This window comes from Anser cygnoides, chromosome Z (genome assembly GCF_040182565.1).
Source record: "Anser cygnoides isolate HZ-2024a breed goose chromosome Z, Taihu_goose_T2T_genome, whole genome shotgun sequence".
Lineage (NCBI taxonomy): Eukaryota > Metazoa > Chordata > Aves > Anseriformes > Anatidae > Anser > Anser cygnoides.
This window is the reverse complement of record NC_089912.1, coordinates 49252727-49275690: the sequence shown is the minus strand read 5'-3', so window position 1 is coordinate 49275690 and position 22964 is coordinate 49252727. Positions and strand designations below refer to the sequence as shown.

At 42.9% G+C, this 22964-nt stretch overlaps 1 protein-coding gene across 1 annotated transcript; it reads right to left on the bottom strand.

Annotated features, from left to right (window-relative positions):
- Positions 1-1161: 1161 nt before the first annotated feature.
- HACD4 (3-hydroxyacyl-CoA dehydratase 4) lies at positions 1162-20932 on the bottom strand. Its single transcript, XM_013194025.3, has 7 exons — positions 20738-20932; positions 15930-16033; positions 14870-14997; positions 8121-8233; positions 5505-5611; positions 4553-4684; positions 1162-3833 (listed from the first exon to the last, which is right to left on the bottom strand). The coding sequence occupies exons 2-7, from the start codon at positions 16024-16026 to the stop codon at positions 3751-3753; spliced, it is 660 nt and encodes a 219-aa protein (XP_013049479.3). The 5' UTR covers positions 16027-16033; positions 20738-20932; the 3' UTR covers positions 1162-3750.
- Between the last annotated feature and the right edge of the window lie 2032 nt (positions 20933-22964).

The following is a 22964-nucleotide window of genomic DNA, read 5'->3' as shown; positions in this document are numbered from 1 at the left end:
TCCGTAGTTACGTTGGGCTGCTTTTCTCACGAGAATATGCATAGGCTGTGATAGAGATACTGTTCTTCCTGTTGTGTGCAGGTGCTGACAAGTTTAACACGATTTTTATTATAGGTGATCTCTTTCCAAATAGCATGTTCCTGTGGAGACAGTGACTTTCAAGGACTGGGGTGGACAAGTTGTTTGCTACTGTATTTTTGGTATGTGAGAAGGCAGCAAAAAGGGAGTTGGTGATGAAGAGACCAGTAGGACATGTTCTTGTGACTCCAGTATAGATGTTCTATAGGCAAACAAAAAGAGTAATAAATAATGGCTTATAAAAATAAACAATAAATGTTTGTATATGTAATCCTTATAATTCTACTTTTACACCATTGTTTATATGACTTTTTTTAATGTCAGACAAATGTGGTAGTAGCCTTCTATTCCTAAAGAGCCTGTTTAGTCACTTTCAATTATATATCACTTCCTAGTGATGCTCCTTCAACCTTGTCTATGCAGTTGGTTCTTTTTGTCTGTTTATATATGTGAGAAAAGCACTTATTTTTATTCTAATATCAGATGAATTGAATGGAGATACAGGTGAGCTGGGATATCAAGACTGAGTTAAATTTTGATCAAAGGTTTAAGTTCCCAAAAATTAAGTTAGGCAACTTTTAAGGCACCTTTTTGCCTGCCCAATCCTGAGTTTTCTTTTCCAGAAATTAAGTAAAGCAGAGTTGAAGTTAGTGGCCTGCCCCAAGTTAGCTCTGCACAAGAAGTAGGGTGGGGGAGTCTCCTGAAAATAACTTCACTGTTCGGGGTTCCTTCTCACAGTGACTTTGAAGAATCCTTCTACATTTCCAGTCTTTTAGCCAGCTATAAGAATCAATGCAAAGGGAGAGTGTTACATGCTGATATATATATATGTATGTATATATATATGTATGTATATGTATATATGTGTATATATATGTATGTATATATGTATATATAAATCATAAAATAATAAACATGGCTTAGTATGAGTATCTGTGGTGGCTCTCGATGTTGGTTGGCTGCTAGGCGCCCACCTCGCCTCCTCAAGAGGACAGGGAGAAAACCGTATGAGAAATCTCATGGGTAGTGTAGAGATGAAGACAAGGCGATTCCTTACCAGTTACCATCACGGGCAAAACAGACTTGACTGGGAGAAGATCAGTTTATTGCCAAATAAAAACAGGGCGGTGAGAAACACAGGCACAGCTCTAAAACACCTTTCTCCCACCTCCCTCTTCTTCCCAGGCTCAACTTTACTCCTTCATTCCTGACTCTTCTGAGTGGTACAGGAGGGATGGGGAATGAAGGCTGTAATCAGTCCACAGCACTTCATTTCTTCTGCATCTTCCACCTCACACTTTTCCCTTGCTGCAGTGTGGAGTCCCTCCCCTGTGACACAGTCCTTCAGAAACCGCTCCAGCATGGGTCCTTCCCATGGGCTGCAGCTAAGAACTGCTCCAGCATGCGTCGTTTCTGTGGGCACAGTTCATCTAGAAAAGGCTGCTCCAGCACGGGTCTCTCAAGCCACAGTTCCTGCCGGGAGGCTGCTCCAGCACAGGCTTTCCACGGCTGCATCTTCCTTCAGGACATAACCACTGCTCTGGTGTGGGGTCCTCCACAGGCTGTAGCACAGAGATCTGTTCCGATGTGGTCTACCACGAGCTGCAGGGGCAGAGCCTGCTCCACCGTGGTCTTCACAGACTGCAGGGCTCTGCTCTGATGGTTGGAGCACCTCCTCCCCCTTCTTTTTTCCTGCCTTGATGTCTGCAGGGTTGTTTAGCTCACATTTTCTCACTCCTCGTCCTCACAGCTGCTGCACATTTTTTTTTTTACCCTTTTGTAAATATGTTTTCACAGGTGCAGCCAGCATTGTTAATGGGCTTGGTGTTGTCCCACAGTGGCTCTGTTTTGGAGCCAGTTGGAACTGCTTGTGTCTGGCAAGGGGTCGGCTCCTGGCCTCTTCTCACAGAAGCCATCCTTGCAGCTTCCCCACTGCCAAAACACTTGCCACGTAAACTCAACACAATATATGTCATGCTTCCCCATACACGATGTTGATTCTCTACAGTTTTACAGCAAAAGCATTATATTGAATTGCCAGAGGGGAACACGTCTCTGTTTCACCTTTTGTGTGTTACAGTCAATTGATTATGAAGTTTTCTTGTTTGGGCTCTCTTCTTCAAAGCTGCCATCCTCTTCAGCTGCTTTATACTCTTCTTTATCCAGACTGTCTACACGTGAATCAGTTTGGGTCAGACAGAAGTGCAAAGTGAAAGTACCTCTGTCTCTGATAAGGTCCAAGTAACTAACTCTGTCTGCAGCGCTTTCAAAATATCCGGGGTTGCCCATTAAACTATTGCATGTGTGACCCTGTTGCTTATGCTTCATAAATACTCCAGTAGTCACAGCAGTCTGCAGGCATTGTCTGCCACATATATTAAATAAAAGCAATAGTAGGTGACTTTTCGTAACAGCTTAGCTCATAAGGACCAGCCCCAGTTGTTCCCAGTTACAACAGTCTGAACACCCTCTTAAGCTGCATGGCTTAGAAAGTTGTAACAGCCTCTTCGTAACGCGATTGCATTCATTTCCCTTGTAACTCCCTCCCCCCAGATTTCATTCAAGTTTAAAAAAAAAATAACCTCACTTTTCTTCCCCACCTGCATGAACTCAAATGCAGATGATAAGCAATACAAAAGAAACATAAGAAAAGCCCTTGCCTACCTCTAAGTAATTATTTGTCAGCAAGTATAGTCTATTTTCTATTTTACAGAGTTCCCTGGGTTGTTACCCATGTTCTTGACACCAAGTTTCAAAGAGACTGTATTCTGTCCCTGTTCTCACAGGTAGTCCTACAGAAGTATGAGGGGCGATGCACTTGAGTAAAACTGCGTCTTCTACAAAAAGTAGAATTTTGCACATGGGTTTTGATGGTCACAACCTTCACTTCAAACAACATAGATTTAGTCTGACTTGATCACGTTTCTTTTGGTCACCTGTTTGCTGTTCAGCATGGAAGAAAAATCATTGCAAGGAAAGAGATTCTTAATGTCTGCCAGAAACATGATTACAAGCCTTGCTTATGCCCCTTAAATATCCCCTTGGGCATACAGTAGATGAGTACCTTCTTAAGTGACCAAGGTCACTTGCCTTCATGCTTTAGTTGCATTTTCTGGAATCTTTTTTGAGAAGTGAAGGGATCCTTTGTGAATTCTTGGGGCTAATCAGCAGGTGAATCTCATAGGTTTCCAGCGTCTGCTCCTTGAGACGTTCCAGTTCTAACCAATTTAATATTTATATATATATAAACATACATGTTTGCCTAATGTAGAATAATCATACATTAAGTAATTTTGTTGTTGTTGCAGAATACCTGTTTTTGATGAGGCAAGAATTAACATGAAAACAAGTATTGTTAGTGTAATTATTGTGGGTCGAGGCACTCTTTTCATTTTTTTCTTCCTGAGTTCTCTTAGATATGTTAGAAAAAATATATTCATTTAAAAAATTCCTGACATTTGAAGTCAAAACTTGAAAAACTATCTAGTTATTCTGAGCGGCTACATTTTTGAGGTGCATTAGAGACCTTTGTTTTCTGAAAATTCAACACAGCTGGATAGTGTGCATCCAAACAGGAGTTGTGCATTGAAAATCTTTGTCTTATTTTTCTTTGCTTATAATACGCAGCAGCCCACTGGGAGTGTATTTCTTATTTCAAAACAAGGTATCAACTTAGCTTCTTTTCTTTTTGATGTTGCCAGTCCCTAGGTGAGCCTTCCTTTCTGAGAAGAGGTTCTGCATGATAAAGCACATACCTGAATTGAAACACAAAATTATGTCAGAACAAAGGAGGGGAGACCAAACCAGCTTTAGTTCATTTAGGAGGAACAGTATGAGTCTTTGTCTGGCAACCCTGAACAGTCCCTTCTGTGAACTGAAGAACAGAACACTACTTTACAATGATGAGATTATTCCAGTTAGTATTAAAACGAATGACAGAACAAAGGCTTGGCTGTAAGGTTAGTTGTAGTTCAAATTTTTCAACAATATATGGTTGAAAAGGAGAAGAGGCCTATTTATACACAATTTGGGGATTTCCTTTGCCATCCCTTTGATGGTTAAATTGGCTGTAGAAGTTTTAATATAGATGTAAGTCTTCATTGCCAGCTGGGAGGAATGAGTGGGGAAGGGTAGCATAGAATGAGCATATGACCAAATGGAAATTGATTAAAAAAAGACTTCCATAAGTGTATGTCGGGCCAAGATCATTAAAGTACTTTTATATATATACATATATATTTTATTTTTATCCCTCCAACACAAACGCCGTGTTTCAGAACCAATTATTTGTGTTTGAAAGGTATCAGAATTCAAACCAGCTGGTGATGACCTTCCCTGCAGTACTTGGTAGATGTTGCAGAGAGATTTACAGTTTCTGAAAGGAGCTGGGCTGATTTGATTTTGATTTTTAGTTGTTTTGCAGCTGTATTGCAGCTGTGTTGCGAGTTGGCTTTCTGGAAGATGAGATACTTACCTATAAACAGTACTAGCAGGTACATTTTCAGAACATAGGGGAAGTAGATTGAGAAGGCGAATGGTAATGGTAGCTTGATGGAGTATGTGCCAAAGGTTTCAAAATAAGGCAGCGATACATAGATTGCAAATGCTGTAACATAACAGAGTAAATCTTTAGTCAAAAGGAGGTGGAAGATCATCAAAAAGCTTCATGTAAAAAAGTCAGTTACCTGGAAGGCACAGATAGCCGTATTATATACCGAATTTAGCATGTTGTTTGTATGCATATGTACATGCTACTTTCTCCTTGAGTTCAGTTTCATAAGTCTGCGATGTTAATTGCTCTTAACACTAGAATTAGCAAAGTTTACTATTCAATAACAAATTCTGCCACTGCCATAGCTGCACTGTTGTCAGTTTGATCTCAGTGGGGACATTTGCTGGTGTAAGTGTGATAAGCAACTAAGCATGGCCTAAGCTGCTAGTGTCAGGTTCAGTGGGGGAACAGGCAGCTTTGCTATTTGCAGGCTGATGTGGTCTGTCTGGAATGGGGAATTTTTCTGTCTTTCAAGGAGCTATTTTGTTTATCCAGAAAGGTAAGTGTTTTCCCGTACTGTTAAAAAGCAAACAGAACCCCAAATAAGGAGAAAAAAAAAAAGTAGAGAAAAGAGGCAGATAGGTGATACAGAGGTTAATAAGACAGTGCATAAACATTTGTAAGTACTTCAGCAACACAAAATATCTTAAAAACACAGATGACAATCAAACTGATCAAATTTTATTGGAGAAGATTAACGAAGCAAGTGGTTGGTCCCCTTCCCATAGAATCACCTTCCCGTAGAATCACAGAATCATTGAACAGTTTGGGTTGGAAGGGACCTTAAAGATCCACCACCAATTCCAACACCCCCAGGGACACCTACCCCTAAACCAGGGGCTCAAAGCCCCATACAACCTGGCCATCTCCTTACCTTTAGCCAGAACTGAAAGGGGATAGAGCAGGATGCACAGTGAGAAGTTCAGCCATGTCAGTGGTAGGTAGTATATTCCTGTCCTTGCTAACATGTTGTAAGTGTACCTGCAGCAACAGGAGAGCAGATGACTCAGAAGGAACAAGCATTTAAAGAATGTTTATTTATAAGCATCTTTATAAGCTTCTTTCTATTTAAAGAAATGCTATTGAAAAATCTGAGGCAGTTGCAGAAGAGCGTGGTGGTGCCCATCTGAGAATCTTTCAGAGCAGATCTGCAGAAATTTTGTTCATGCTGGCTGGTGTTCAGGTCTGAAAACTGATGATTCATTGTTTCAGAAGCCTTGTCTGCGGTGCTACCTAGAGCAGGCAGACAGCAATATGGCCATCCAGCCCAAAGGTGCTCTCAGAAAACAAGAAGATTTCACATCGGTTCACCAGAAAACAGATTTCAGATAGGGATGTTACAACTGAGAGGGGCACATAGAGTCTGACCGTTGCTTGGGATTGACAAAATGCTCATTTACGACTGCTGAAATGGCTAAAGCACTAGTGGAGGAGGCTAAACAGTGAGATAGTAAAAGGTACTCACTCTTCTACAGCACAACAGCTGCCCCTCCTCCAGGCATCAGAAGGGGTCACTGGTTAAAAAAAAAAGCAGCTACAGTCCAATGTATTGCAGCATTTTTATTTTTTATTTTTTAATGTGGGTGTTGGTTTTGCTCACTAGGAGACCAGAATGCCTAGGATTTCAGTCTCCAAAGATGATCTAATGCTAGTGAGCCTGTATGATCTACAAACAATCTAGTGGCTTTCCAGATACTGGAGAAAAAAAAGATTTGTAAGCCACTGTTAGCCAGAATTGTTTCTGACAGATAGAACCAACATTAAAAAAACTTCCTGTACATGCCTTGTATTTGTTCATTTGACTAATATTATATTATTCCCAGATTGTAGAAGAGGAGTTTGATAGGCTGGAAATGTACCATCTTCTCTCAGGCTTGCCCTCCACAACCTCCAGATTGTCTCAATTTTTTTCATTCGTGTTTTTGTTATAAGCAAGAAAGCTCAAATATGGGAAGCTTCACAGTATATGCCCTCAGTATATCATCAGCCATAATGCACAGGATATGTATGTCCCTGAAGAATGAAGAATTTATAATACTTTAAGACTACTATGCTGACAGATGGGATAATTTCCAGCATACTTATAGACATCTGTTGCTTTGGTTGCTGGGGCTCAGCACAGATACTGTAAAATAAACCAGAAATGATTTCTAATTCAGTATGAGTTATTTTATGTGTTCTTGTTTGAATTGTTCATTTGCTGCTTCAGACCACAGTATCTTGCTTATTAAAGAGTCACTGTTATTGCTGTGATGTTGGACCGTGTTCTTTAGCAAAGATGGAAAATAATTATGCATTGTCAGGACTGAACAGCTAATATTATTTACACTTTTGGCTTCTCCGTATCTGCACAGAATGTTTTCATTTGAGATTAAGTTCTACTTTTTTAGCTTTATAAAATTCAAAAAGAAATGGAATGGAATGATAAGTCAAATAATTAAGATGTAGTAATTTATTAACACATGTAGTACAAATAGTCTGAAGCTGACTTAAAACCTTTCTTATCAATCCTAACAGTCATTTTCCTTTTTCAGCTCTCTTTTGTAACACACATTTCCTCTGCTGCCTAAATCCATATTCCCCAGTCAGTCCTGAAAATAATGTATTCAAAATAGCAGAGAGCTATTTTAGCAGGTGGTGTGTAATACATAAAGATATTTGCTTCTGTATGGAGGTTGTCATAAGGGCTGTGTCTTGTTTGAACAGTTCTTAACTTCATATGCCTTCCTTGTAAGTCTACAAACTGAGATCCACAGAGGCTTAAATAACATTTGAAAAATGTTACTGACTGCAGATATCAATGCAAAAATCAGCAAGATAGAATTTTCACCACCACATTTTACCAGGGAGAGGTACTGGTCACCCTCCACTGTACAGAACTTTTGGGATAAAAATCCTGGACTGTGTTCCTATCTATTTTGCCTCATGTGAGTTCTCTCTGTGGTGTGATGTATGTCCAGCTATACTAAAACTCTCCCTCTCTGCAGCAGGTGCTCCTTGGCTGTTTGAAAAGCACAGTGTAATTAACCAAGAATAATCTTTTGGTCTTAGTAAGAAGTTCTGCGTGTGCTGCCTTACCGTGCTGTCAGTCTTGCATAAACACATGATGTTAAAATAAACAGGTGTGCTCTTAAATATTAAAAAAAAAAAAAAAAAGATTGTAAATCAGTTTGGAAAATTACCATTCCTGAGGAGATAGTTGTGATTTCCATACACATTTTTGTTAAGAATGTCAAATCCTTTGAACTAGAAATATTAATGCAGTGATTTACTTGTGTAAATCACACTGTCTCTTAGATATGCTAATTATTCTAAAAATCAATAGGTAGCTTACGAGGTCCAAGTTTTTCTTTAAAATGGATAATACACTTTTCTGACAATTTTGATAGAGTGAAATGATGAGCATGAAACATGGGTGGGGGGGAAGGGGGGGGCTCTGCTTGCAAGAATTAGCCATGTTCCCTTCACAGTTTCACGATTGACTTCTTACCTGACCACATCTAATAAATTCCAAAGGAAAAACAAAACACACACAATGTATTTCCCTTGAACTTCTTCCTGACTGTTGATCACGACAAATAAAACAATTATTCTCTCAGTGATCTGAAAGGGAAAAATAATTGTGAATTCACATGCCATCTTTTGTAGCTCTCATTTTTGTGTCATTTTGGCAAAACAGGAGGACACAGGTGAATCTGATTTGTTTTACACAGGCTCCAATGAACATTTCATTTCTTGTCATACCTTTTGTTCAAGAACCCATGGGCCCCCATCTCAGGGCAGTGTGATCATAGAAGCACAGAATATCCTCAGTTGGAAGGATCATCAAATCCAACTGCTGGCTGTGCACAAAACCACCCAAAAATCAGACCAAGTATCTGAAAGCATTGTCCAAACACTTCTTGAACTCCGGCAGGCTCACTGCTATGCCCACTGCCCTGGGGAGCCTGTCCCAGTACCCGACCACCCTCTGGGTGCAGAACCTTTCCCTAACGCCCAGCCTGACCCTCCCCTGTCCCAGCTCCTCCCAATTTAGTGTCATCTACAAACTTACTTAGTGTACCTTCAAGTTCTACAGTCAAGTCACTTATGAAAGTTTTGAAAAGAATTGTCCCTAAAATGGAGCCCTGCAGATCGCAACTAGTGACTGTCCACCAGCCTGATGTAACTCCATTTACTATAACCCTTTGAGCCCCACCCGACAGCCAATTGTTCACCCCATCGCGTTATGGATTTGTGTAGCTGGATGCTGGATGTTTGGTCCAGTAGGATACTGTGAAAAACACTATGAAAGCTTTGCTGAAATCCAAAAAGATCACATCAACTGGCTTCCCTTGCTCAATTAGTTGGGTAACCTTGTCATAAAGGAAATTAAGTTCGTTAAATAGGACTTTCCACTCGTGAACCCGTGCTGGCTGTGACCAGTGACCGCATTGTCTTTCAGGGATTTTTCTGTAACTCCCAGAAATATTTTCTCCAAAATTTTACCAGGCACTGAAGAGAGACTGACAGGCCTGTAGTGATACATCTACTACGGTAAGGGTGGAGGTTTGCTTGCCAATGGGGATGACTTGGGTTTGTAGCCCAAGAAACCTGTGGATGAGACAGCTGAATTTAAAATAAGGTTAAAATGGTCTTGCTCTTGTGAGCAAGGATGATACCTGCTGTGCCCCAGTGCCTGTGGGGCAAACTGCAGCACTGACCTCCTTGCGTGGGGACTGCCTAGGAGGCCACAGGATGCAGAAGACCCTTGGGCAGACATTATGCAAGAAAGTGGTAGTCTCACAGTCCCAGCCCTGCTTTCCATAGCTTCGAGGTTTGGATCCTGAGGGATCTCTCTCACAGAAGATTTGCAGAAGGTAGGAAGAAAAGTAGACACTCTTGGTTTTCTTCCCTCCTTATTCCTGGCCAGAACAGATGGATTTCAGCTTATCATTTATGACAGTTGCTGCCATAATATTTGTGTTACAACATTTTCCTAGTGGTTGAACCTTAGCTGACCCACAAGGTGTGCCTTTACAAATGAAAAGGTAGAAAGATAGATTAAAAAGCAGCATCCCTAGCTTAAAAAATATTTAGTCAATACTAGAGCTCAAGAATTTAAAAATAAGCATATCTTTTTGCAGCTTTCTTGGGCAAGTTTCATATCCATATTCATGCCCTGTCCTGTAAAACAAATATAGCTGTAGTACTCAGTACTGCTGAGAGTGTCCTGTGAAAGTATCCCTGAACCACTGGTTCAGTCTGATTTACAGTCTGTTTGAAAGTGTTAAAGGGGAAACATGCATACGTTCAGCTGTTTTGCATCAGTATGGCTTCATTTTTTTTTTATATCAACTGGCACATGGAGTCACGTTTTCTTTAACCACCTTAGATTAGAATGATGTTATGAGTAAGACGTCAAGCCTCTGAAAAGTCATGAAATGGAAACCAATTAACATGGTGATTTTTCTAAGTGTGGTCATTCTTCTACACTGGTTTTCCCCTTCCCATCACTCCTTCCTTAAACTAAAACAGGAATCAGCCTCTTAGCAAGTTTGTGCAGTAGTTTTGCTGCATCATGTTTACCAGTTCTTGTGTGGAACATTTGGCTACAGACTATTTTTTTATTTTTATTTTTTGCAAACCACATTTGTCAGATAAAGAAGACACAAAAATATACAGCTGTCACTTCACTATTCAGCAAAATTACGTGAATGCAGTTTTTCATACAGAAAGAGAGCATATCCATCCCCTAAAGATCTAGTTCCTCATCTTGGAAAGAACTGAGAGACCACAACAGATAAAATGGTTTGGCAACCTCTCTATCAAGTCTGTCATCTTGTGCAGCCAACCCCTGTTGGTCCCTAACTCTGGAAGTGAATTCTAAGAAGGCAGGGTGTTGACAGGCCAGGAAACAGAGTGAGAGTTAGTAAGTCCTGTGTACACTGAGGAACCTGGCAAGAAAGTGGGGAAACTGGAAGTCCTGCTGCAGGATCTGAAACCAGTTATAACAGAGATAGGAGAAGCATAGTGGGACAACTGTCACAAGAGGGAAGTTAAAACAAAGGTAAAAATCAGTGTGAGTATTGACTGGGATTATGTCCTAGAGAAGAAAAAAAAAAAAAAAAAGAATCTGAGTTAAAAGGACTTTGGTGAAAGATGGTACAGGAGTGCAGCGCTGGCAGTGGAGGCAATTTGTTACAGACCCTAAATTCAGATTGGGCTGTGGAGGGAGAAATCTGCAATTCCGTTAGTGTTATAGATATTTCAGGGAATTGTCTCACCTGGAGACAAAAGCTATATTGTGATAATGAAAAGGTCAGTGTATTTCTTTGATGTGAGAGCTGGCAGATTTTTCAAACAGTCACTCGCTCCCCAACAGGTGGTTCTGGGCGGAAAAGTGCTAGAAAACTGTAGGATCAAGTGGTTGGGAGCTGATCGTTATTTCAATGAGAAGGGAGGGTGAGCTGTAGAAAAGTAACTACCCTCCGGAGTTTCAAAAGGATGAGCTCTGGCTGATGAGACGGAGCAGCTGTGGAGATCCAGGCTCATGGCCTGGGAGCGGGAGAGGCTGCAGTGTTCCTTCTCTCCCCGGGCACAAGCAGATGCACAAGAGGTGGAAAGTACCGCCTGTCTGGGGCTCTGCAGATCTCCTCTGCCACAGGACTCGTGCTTGGACAGGGCAGTGGTGCAAGCAATCAGCTGCATTAGTTGCACACAATTAAGTCAGAGATCAGACTGTGTAAAGCAGGTTAAGCACCTGCAATAGCAGGGAACACAAAGTAGGTCCCCTGCCGGTCTTTTTGCTCCTGCTAGACTGCAGCCTCAGCCAACAAGACGTGGGATGCACTAAGCAGCCACAGAGACTGAGGCTGAACACCACCCGTGACCTTGCTCCCGAAAAAACTCTCTGGGCAGCACGCAGGCCTGGCTGCCCAGTGCACATGTCATGACTTCACGAGGATGGACCGTGGCATCACACCCCCCTTCCATCTAAATTAGGAGGCTGCCTGCTTGTTTACCTCTATTCGCCCTTAAGACATTGTGACCTTTTTTTTCATAGCACTCACACCTTCTCTAACTCAGAGAAATCAGAGGTAGAAGCAGCTCTTAGTGAGAGGCTGGGGAGCTTTGCAGCAAGGGTGGCAGGCTGTTGCCTGGAGAGGAGGAGATTCCAGTAAACGTCCTTTAGTGTTATGCCCTTAGAGGCACACACATGCAGGCTTGTGTATACACCTATGTTTACATACACATATATATGATCCACTAAGCTGCAGCTCATTTTTTTATCAATCATCTGTCACTTGCACAAATGAAAATATGGTATTATCTGCCACTACTCTCTTGCTTAAAAAAAAAAAAAAAAAAAAAAAAGAACAGAAGTCCAGTGTTTTCATGTTCATAAAAGGAAGTATGTGCTAACACCTCACCAAGCATAAATACAATGGTTTCATTTTTCATTCCTTCTTGATCTTTGTGTTAAACTGGAGTTTCCTTCCCCTCCCAGCACTGGTCTCTCACAGGATACAGCAAGTGCTGTCGAACAGCGTAAATTTCCATAAGGCAGCCGGCGCATTTGAAGCAAGTAAGCGAAACAGAACAGATCAGACTAGCTGAGGCTAGGGCAGGAGCAGGCACATTCACTTCCATTTTTTAGTAACCATGACTGTGCAGTATCATAACTAGTATCAGAAACCCTTATATAGCGTGTGGATTTTGTTCATAAAAACACCAGTCTTGCATCTATAATACTCTCTCCCTTGCAGAAGTACGAGTGCCATAAGCTTTTACTTTCAGACCAGAACACTAAATTTCATTATTCTCTGTTTAGGCAACTGTAATGACGTGACACTTATTCTCTTCTCCTGGCCTCCTCTCAGTCATTCAAGCTGCAAATGCTGTGAGAGTCACACCTTTGCACCAACTTCGTGCCCCTCGTTTGGCTTCCCTTTCTCCAGAGCACCCATCACATGAGACTTATCTTCCTTCTGCGGTGTGACTTGGCCTTGGCCTACCTAACTCTTCTTACAAGTCTGGTAGCCTGATGCTGTTCTTCAATGAGGCTGTCCCAAGTAGGTTTTCCTGAAAACACCTCTGAGCTTGCTTTTCCACTACCTGTTATGTGTATCTCCAAGCTGATGAAGCAAATTCTTCATCCAAACTGTGCTTAAAGCTTCTCTCTGCTACTGTAGCTACAAAACAATCAACTGTTAGAGGGGAGTGCTTGCAGCTTGTTTTATTCAAGGTGCCATTACCTGCATCCCTGTGTTTCCCTGGCATGGCCAGTCACCTGTTCTCTCTTCCTAGTGATCACCTCTGAGATGAACTTCGCTGTGAATGTGCATGAATATACATAGCCCAAGGGATGCATCAAAGGGTTTAATGCCCAGAGTCAGAAAAGTGATGGGAACACAGAACTGGGCAACCACTACCAAACTATTGCTAGTGCCCTATCTGCAGTAGTCCAGTTACCAGGCTGCGGTAAGATAAGCTGTGTCCTTTCCCAGTCTGTTGTTGAAAATGTATGTATTCTTTCCAAGAGACATGGAGGAAGGTGTGGCAAGGCAGAATATATATCCAAGAGCCTGTACGTCTTGCTTGGACAGCATGAAAACGATGATAACATCAAGGTAAGACAGATGGTTTTGTGTTGAGACAACACTTAGGGAAATAACCAAGTAAGGATCCAAAGCTGTCTTTGTTGTGAGGTAAATGGGAGTCGCTGTGCCGAGTCCTTTCCTGACCCAGCTTCTCTATGCTTCCCTTGAGAGCACTGCAGTAGTTGCAGTGCCCAAGACACGGCCTTGTTCAGGTTATCCAGTTCACATCTAATGCCTTTTGTGGTGGCACAGAGCAGTGTTTGTGCAGGCCTCCCTGATCTCTGCTTCTAAAGGCTTAGGTAGGAAAAGTACAGACCACATCAGGGCTTGAAATGCATAAACTCTGCCAGGACAGACCTTCTTTTAGGTCTGTCAGCCCTATTGGGCTGGTCTTCCCTCCAAGAAATAACGTGACATTTGTAAAAGGTTACATTAGATCTAATGCTTTTTTTTTTTTTCTTTCCAAATCCAGATTTGTGTAAAAGTATGTAGATTTAAGCAGGGAAAAAACAGTAAATTGCATTTTGACAAATTTGATACCATACTTGGTGAGCAGCATGAAGAACAGAGATCTCTATTAGTCAATCAATTTCTAATGGAGATTTAAAAAGAGGAACATCTTCACCCCTGTAATATGTCATTTGACAAAAATGGGCTACCCAGAAAACTAAAAACACAACTAATTACTCTTATTCTTCTACTTTCTGACTGCTGAGAGCAACACCAGTTTCACCATTATTCAAATACTAAGGATTGGGAAGGTTTGAAGGTAAATTCAAGTAAACATTTTTACTTTTTCCAATGCATTAATAAAAATACCCAAACCCGTGTTTAACTCCAACAGAAAACAAGAGTGTGGTAAGGAAAAAGTCAGAGAATCATCTTGTTTTCTGCTATAGCATCTGATCCTGAGGCTGGTTTTCTGCCTACAGTTGAACATACACCCCGAAAACCTTTAGCAGCATGAGAACCTCCATATGCAGCCACAATTTGCATACGTATGTGTGTGTGAACCTACAGCAGGAACACGACAATTCTCCTTTCTTCCCCCTCCCAGCATTAATTCTTCTGTCCCTTAATTTCTCTTTCTTGTTCTTAACCAGTTCTTTTCCTTTCACTCTCCATGAACTCCAGCAAACCAAGTTCCCTCTCTAGCAATTCAGGAGGTTCGAGGTGCTGGTGGTTTTCCCACTGGCACGTCTTTGCTTCCGCACAACGAGTTGTCTTGTGCTTGTCTAAAAATAAATATCCACATGTCAGTGAGGAAACAAGCAACATGGAAAAGAACTAGCGAGTAAAACCTAGTCTCCGAGCATGTTGCCTTCTGGCTGCAGACATGTTGGCCGGAGAGGCCATATCCCCAGCCACCTGTGGCACCCTGCATATCCCCAGTACCTGCGGCGGTGGTGGGGCACTCATTACTCGGTCTCGTTCAGAAAGAGTTACGAGAGCAGCTCTTTCCCATGCCAGCTCTGTTATGAGGGGAGAACTCCCTCATATATAACCCTTGCACTTAGCAAACAATTAGCAGGACCAAGCTCCCTGAGGAAGGGTGCGAGTGGACCATTCAGGGTAGTTCAGCCTGGCTTTGTCCCCAGGGCCAACTATGGCCAAAGTGTGTATGTTGTGGAAGGAGGGTCTTGAGAAATGGACATACCTGCAAAAACCTGGGGAAGAAACGGCTTTTATCAATGCCGATGAGGATGTGCAGGATCTCCAGAACAGACAACAACTGACAAAGGCGCATCACAAGTCCTATGGAGTAAAACGTGTCGGCCAATGAATCTACAGAAAAAGTGTAGAAGAAAATTAGAGGGCGGTTATACAGTAAAAGTCCAGACCAACTGCTGAGTTTGCTCTTGCCCTGTTGCCCCTGAAGACAATAAAAAAAATAGAGTTCACAGAGTACTGAACTTTTGGGTAGCAGAAGCAAAGATTTAGGGAGGAGAGGAGGCATGCCACTGTGTGTGTGTGTGCAGCTTTGACACAGGGGCAGGAAGCTGCGAAAAGAACGGGGGTGCCTGTATTTGATGCATTGGCAACCATTGTGCAGGATGTGTTGGTTTAGGGATATCCCTTTAGGATATTTCTAAATATGAGGAAATGCTGAGGAAATGCATGAGGAAGGTATAAAACATGAGGAGCTGTGGCAGTTCTTGCCTGTATCTGTTCCCATGACACTTCCTAAAACAAGTAGATGACAAAATAGGTATGTCATGTGCCTTCAGCATCCCACCATCTGTAAATTATTTTGAATTTCCAGTCATTAGTTTTCTATTTTTGTGCCTTAACTCCAAGCAACTGAAAGAGAAATATGTTGTCATATTTTGGGAGATAAAAATTTGTACTCAACAACCACAAAGATATTCTCTCCTAGTGGCTTCAGTAAGACTAATATTCACCATAATGACTCAACCTACTCACATTTAGGTCTGTGTCTAAATCAAATGTTGCTGGCACACTACTGAATATTAGAGCTCATTAGTAAAACAAGAGCTTCATTTCTGATGCAGTGCAGGCAGAATGCAGGTACCAGCAAATTGTTCAGCCTTTTCAATAAAAGAGACAGTGTTTTTCTCATTGAAATTACAGCCACTGGTGCTGGACACACAGAGCTATGTATGCCCTATTCATAATCCTAACTTTGTCTATGATTTAATGTTTCTGTGTATCGCTGCCTCTTAAAATGTTTAAGAAAAATATAGAAGGAATCCTACCTTTTCCAAATGACATGAACCTGATGATCATATTTGTAAATATCCAGGAATGTCCACAGAACTGCATTAAGTCATACACAAAGAGATAGGTGTTCATGGTAATGCTGTGGAGGTGAATGTGATAAATCAAACTGTATTATTTAATAAAACATTCAGACATTGTGATCTCTAGATATTGCACCTTCTTTGGACTTGTGAATTTATCAGAAAACAAAACAACACAAACAAAAACCAAACCAAACCAAAACAACTAAATTGTAAACAGATCGATGAAAGCTGGCTGTGTCTGTCAATAGTCACAGAACAGTATTCTCCCTCACACATCAAAAGCTCTCTTCATTAGTATACCTAGGGCATGTCCAGAAAAATTTACTGAGCTTCCACCAGTGACTGGGAAGATCTGTGGCCATACAGTGAAATTTGTGTCTCCAGAGGAGAGAGTAACAAAGCAAAGACACGACACTGAGTGATGGATTCGAGCCTAATCCCCCTCAGGTCTTGGCTCTGCCTTGATGGACCGGAGGGATGGGCAGGATCACACCCACCATGGCTCTGCTGTGGGAGCTGGACTCTTGCAGGCACCAGCATGTGGATTTCTGCATCTGGGTGATGTTAATCCTGTTTTTCCCTGAACACATGCCCCTAGCATGTGCTTAGGACAACTTAGAGTACAACACAAATAATTTGCAAGGTCCTCAGCACACAGTACAGATGCAAGTGTTCATAAAAATGCAGGTGAAGAAAAGGAAAAGAAAGCTACATTTCAATCTGTTTTTATTCAATGCAGCCTGAAGGATATCTGATCTTCTGTTTTAACCAAATTGCTCTACAGGTTTTCCCAATGCACATTAAAATGAGATATTTGTCTTTCTGCACAATTCATGTTTCAAATTGCATTTAACAAAGTGCATTTTCTTCTGTTGAAGCAGACTAATTTTTATGGCTATTCTGATTTAATTTTAACAGATAATCTGACTTTCTGCAGAATTCTGTGGGTTCTGGAGAAACTTCAAGATTTCACTTTCCCATGCATATATTTTCTTTTCATTTATTCTGGAGAGAGAGGTTTGCATGTCCTTCAGCTATAAAAAGGCCTGTCTACCTTTTTTGAAAATGAATTTGTTAATTTTGTACTATAATTAATCTCCTGTGTTTCACCAATTGTTTCCTGTCCCAACAAGTAGTAAGATCTCTTTAAGTTGTCCCTTCATACAGTGTGTATGTGTCAGCATGATATGTCTCTGCCACCAACCCTTTTTTCATTTGTATCTGCACATTATCAAACACATCGACTTTCTGTGTTTAGAAATATGTGAATAAGATAAATGCACATACTTCATTCCGAGCATTGTACTAAGACCATGTGCTTTTGCAAATTGACCTAGATAAACTGATCTAAATTTTTAATTGAAATATATGCTAGGGATGTCATAGAAAATGCCTTTCTTCCTCTCTTTCTGTTATGCAGGACGACTGCTATTCGTGTAATTACTTCTATAAGCACAGAAAGGTTTGTTGGCTAATTTACCTCCTAAGAGACGTCAATGCTCATTGACACTATGACAGTAAGACATGAAAACCCTACAAGGGACAATCCATAAAAATTACTTTTGGAAAAAGTATGATACAGCTGAATTGGACTAAAATCCAGTGTGATCTATAAATATTGACCCAAAACTCCATCTACTCTGTTGCTGAACAACATTTTCTCTCTTGTGGTAAAATAACAACAAAAACAAACAACAGCGAAACACCAGATGAGACACTATACATTGCAAAAAGGAAAAAAATAAAAAAGAAAATTGTTGTGATTTATTGCCTTATTACTGGAGCTTGTAATGGGTAGGAAAGTTACAGGAATAGCTGTAAAAATCTTCAGGCTTTCCAGTCAGCATCTCCACCAGCCCCTTTGGTCAGATGTTGTCATGTTGGCTTTGCACTGTATGCAAGCTGAGTACACAGTTTCTCTCTTCTTCTGGAGTCTATTTTGCTACATCTGTCTCTCTTCCTCAGAACTTGTCTTTCAGCAGTTCAGGCTTATTTTCTGAACCCTTCCTCCATCAGCTGGATAGAAAATTATCATCTTTGCAATTCTTAAACTGCTTAATCTTAGCTAAGCAGAGTGTAACCAAGAGGATGCTTGTAATTGTAGTTCATGCTAGTGTTTAGCCTGTTTTATGTTAAAATTCATGATCTTTTAAACGTACTGGTGACTTCTGAAATGGGCACATGATGTTGTAACAGACTACCCCAAACTCTCCATAAGTATAGAGATGTGCTGGCACGCATCATAGAATCATAGGATGGTTTAGGTTGGAAGGGACCTTGTCCTGGTTTCAGTTAGGACAGAGTTAATTTTCCCTCATAGTAGCTGGTAGGGTGCTATGTTTTGGATTAGGATGAGAAGAGCGCTGATAACATGCTGATGTTTTAGTTGTTGCAGAGCAGTGCTTACACCAGGCCAAGGACTTTTCGGCTTCTCGCTCTGTCCTGCCAGCGGGCAGGCTGGGGGTGCAGCAGGAGCTGGGAGGGGACAGACCCAGGACAGCTGACCCAAACTGGCCAAAGGGGTATTCCATACCATCTGGCGTCATGCTGGACAATATATAGGGGTGGCTGGCCGGGGTGGGGGGCCGGCTGCTCGGGGGTAGGCTGGGCATCGGTCAGCGGGTGGTGAGCAATTGCATTGTGCATCACTTGTTTCTTACACATTATTATTATTAATACTATTATCATTATCACTATTATTATTATTATTATTATTGTTATTATTATATTCCTGTCTTAATAAACTGTCTTTATCTCAACTCACCGGCTTCACTTTCCCGTTTCTCTCCCCCATCCCAGAGAGGGAGGGGGGAGGGTGAGCGAACGGCTGTGTGGTGTTTAGCTGCCAGCCGGGTTAAACCACAACAGCCCTTAAAGTTCATCTAGTTCCAAAGCCCCCTGCCATGAGGTGAAACACCTCCCACTACACCAGGCTGCACAAAGCCCCATCCAACCTGGCCTTAAACACTTCCAGGAATGGGGCATCCACAACTTCTCTGGGCAAAATTTCAATATCTTTGCCATTATATTAAAATGCTTTTAAAATTCATGTTTGACAGAATAAAGTACTACATCGTGTTTCTGAAAGGGTCAGGGTTACAGCTGCATGCATACAAATGCATGTTGACTGCAGACGTTTCCTCATACAGAAAAAGCAATCTGTCACTGAATTTGTTCTCTAAATCAGATTGGAGCTCTCTCATGTTCAGAGATGGAACAGAAAGGTTGAGGTGACCTAAAAGTTAATAACTTTTGCTTTATTGTTGTTGTGCCAGCATTACTCAGAGGACCAACTTCTCATACGGTGATGCTCTCCACCATGTGAAGGAGTGGCCGGATCTCCAAATGGGGTTTCACCCTACTGTGTTAATCCTCGCACAAAAGGTACCCAAAACCAAAGAGAGGCCTTTGACAGAAGTGAAGGCTTATGCAGAGAATAAGAGGTGATTTCAGTGTTATCACAGGAAATGGAAGTGTAATTGTCCCCTATGGTCTTTCTCTTCCCCAGTGAGTTATGGCTAGTCCATTTTCGTAGGTAGCCAGGAACAAACTGAGGTTAACCTGTTTCCCAGTCCTAACAGTCTTGCGTCACAACAGAAAGTTCATCCATCTGCTTCTATTTGAAAGGTCACTCCCACAAGAGATGGGCTTTAATTACATTTCCTGCTACCCTCGGCTCACTGCAGGCATGGGTGCACATTTACCTCGCAGAGTCTGCCTCTGCAACACTCTTGAAGGGAAAACACAGACTAGCAAACGCAGCAGCTGCCTGCAGATAGCAGTTCAGTTCACGACCCTGCCCCAGGCTGGCTGGCTGGCCTTGCAAACCTCACTCAGCCTCCCCAGTGCCTGGTTTACAAAACGGGATTGCCGATGACTGTATTCCTTGTAGTGTGATGTGCTTCAGTGCTTCCAAATTGATTTTAATGCCGTTCGGATTGAAGGCATCGCGAGAGCACTGCACACTTTGGTACTCTCCTGGTATTGCTGACAGATGAAAGAAGCAGGCACGGGACTTGCAGCAAAGGTACCCAGAAGGCTGGACTTGCTCTCTGTCATTTTGGTTCTCAGTTCCACACAACTTACTATGACTGATTTTATACCAAAATGCCAGTGGTCAACCTTGCCTAGCAGAAACGCTTCGCTTTACCCACTTCACTTTACTCCCCGAGCTGAAAGACCTAGGCGCCTGTGTCGACCACCAGTCCGCCCGGGTCTTGTACACACGGCAGCAGAGGACGTTCCCAAACGTCCCCTTCTCCCCGTACTCGGCAGCAGCACCACGTCCCCGCGGGCCATGGCCCCATCGCGGGGTGTCCCCGGGCGGTGTCGGGGTGCAGGCCGCCGCAGGCGTCCCGCCCGTCCCACACAGGCCTCTGTGGGCTGGGCGCTCCCCGGCCGCCACAGCGACCGTGCTCTCTGTTGCCCGTCAGCCCGTGCTGGCTGGCCGCGCATGAGGAAGCAGCCCTCACGCTGAAACCAGAGAGCGACGTTCCTTTTTTTTTTTTTTTTTTTTTCTTTTTTTCTGAAGGGCAGGTCTGACAGAAAAGCCCCTCAGCTGACACGGTTTCCTTTTAACTCACACTGGTCTGAACTTCTGCTCCTTCCCCGTCCCGCCCTGCCACAGGCTGCAGGAGAAGAGCTGCAGAGAACCCGCACCAAAGATGTGCTTTTCTCTCACAGGCACATCCCACCCCGCTTTATTTCCCCTTGCTTTTCGGATTGAGCTGCCTCGGTCACCTCCACTCCGGGGACGTTACCTGTTGCAGGGGTTGGATCGCCGCGGCTGCTCCTGGTCTTTCTCCTTTTTTCTCTTCACAGCTGCAGCAGCTGTTTGCTGGGAGATCACCCCTCCTCTTCCCTCTTCCCCCACCCACGACGTCACCGTGTGTAGCACCAAGCAGGAACAGTGCTGCAGTGCCCGAGAAAGGAGTTTCTAACCCCAAATGTCTCCATGCTGCATGACATGCTCCTCACCCAGCCTAGCCTAGCCTGATCTAAGCTAGCCTAACCTAACCCAGCCTAGCCTGACCTGATCTAACCTAGCCTGACCTAACCAAAATTGGTTTCTCGCTTTTGTAAAAATAAGCTAATCTGTAAATCCCACTAACTTTGTTGCTTGAGCCAGTACAATGTTTTGAGGGATAACTGGAGAGAAGAAATGCAAAACTACATTTTTTCCCATTCTGGTTAAATCATCAGTGTTACAACAGTGCTGATAACACAGTATTAAATACTAAGGAAGGCTGGGAGCATAGCATCAAAGAAGCACTTTAAATTACTTGAGATAGAGGAAAGAGTTTTCCACTTCTTACCAAGAAATACCTATTTATTCGTGCCCCTGTGAAATATGGGCACTACTGACAGAGTACATTCTCGCAGCATTCTGCCCTTAAGTCTTTTGGATATTACAATATAAATCAGATGAAGAAAAAAGTCATTGGCAACAATAATACTTATATAAACTGCTTTCTGCCAATAAGTGTTTTCCCATTGACACACATGTTGAAAGCATGTCCCATCTTACAGGAGGTTTAAAATTTAATGCTATGACAGAAATAGTCACCCAGAACATAATGACCGACTGACACGATGTCATGCGAAAGTACAAAACGTCAGGGGGATAAAACATGCCTTCCTGGGTCTCAGCCCTGTTGCAAGTGGCGTGGAGCTCCCAGCCAAGCCACCTTTACCCTGCAGTGCCCTGGAGGGGTGAGACACACCTCCCTCCTGACCAAGTGGGTGATTTGATGATAGAAGCTTGAGAAGTGGGCCCATGTGAACCTCAAGATGTTGAACAAGTCCAAGTGCAAGGTGCTGCACCTGGGTCGGGGCAGTCCCAACCACGAGCACAGACTGGGAGAACTCACTGAGAGCAGCCCTATGGATAAGGACCTGGGGGTTCTGGTGGGCAAAAAACTTGACATGAGCCAGCAGTGCGTGCTTGCAGCCCAGCAGGCCAACTGTGTCCTGGGCTGCATCAGCAGAGGGGTGGGCAGCAGGTGGAGGGAGGTGATTGTGCCCCTCTGCTCTGCCCTTGTGAGGCCCCACCTGGAGTGCTGCGTCCAGGGCTGGGGCCCCCAGCACAAGAGGGATGTGGGGCTGTTAGAGCGGGTCCAGAGGAGGGCCATGAAGTTGATCAGAGGGCTGGAGCACCTCTCCGATGAAGAAAGGCTGAGAGAGCTGGGGATGTTCAGCCTGGAGAAGAGAAGGTTCCAGGAAAACCTCATTGCAACCTGTCAATACTTAAAGGGTGCTTACAAAAAAGATAAAGAGCAACTTTTTGCTCAGGCAGATAATGACTGGACAAGGGTGAATGGTTTTAAACTAAAAGAGGAGAGATTTAAACTAGAGGTTAGGAGGAAATTCTTCACCCAGAGGGTGGTGAGGCACTGGCACAGGTTACCCAGAGAAGCTGTGGATGTCCCATCCCTGGAGGTGTTCAAGATGCTCAGGCTGGATGAGGCCCTGGGCATGTGGCATCCCTGCCCATGGCAGGGGGGTTGGAACTAGATGATCTTTAAGGTCCCTCCCAAACCAAGACATTCTATAATTCTATGATTTCCCATGGTGGGACGCCTTGTTTTTCCTGGCTGCGTCTCTCATGCAGTACCTCTGTGACAGGGTTATGCAGGCACACAGGGCTTTCCTGCTGGTGTGGCACTCACTTCTACAGCTTGAGAGCCATGATCTTTTTCTTGGCTCAGGAACATATTCCTTTCTTAGGAGGAAATAATAAATCAGCACTAAATAAATGGTTAAGCAAACAAACAAATGGTTATCGAAAGGCTCAGCCTATGGCTCTTGCAAAACGTCTCTCAACTGCGTGCCTCTGGGAGGACGACTGGTGTGACTAATCCTGCCAGGAGATGAGCTCATGGCTGTAATAAGACCCAGCAGAACAGCTCTTTTCAAACATCAGGCGAACATGTAAAAGCAACAAAGGCTCTCCCAGCCTCATGATGTGCAAAATCCCTCGTGGGCAGC

Bases quoted from the DNA above. Each gene is read 5' to 3' on its own strand.
- HACD4 (XM_013194025.3), bottom strand. From the start codon at position 16,026: ATGAACACCTATCTCTTTGTGTATGACTTAATGCAGTTCTGTGGACAT. The intron at 8,234-14,869 runs GTATGTCCATTT...TTTCCCTTTCAG, and splicing joins TCTTCCCCAGGTTTTTGCAG to ATCACTGAGAGAATAATTGT. The intron at 3,834-4,552 runs GTAAGTATCTCA...GTTTCAATTCAG, and splicing joins CCTGCTAGTACTGTTTATAG to GTATGTGCTTTATCATGCAG.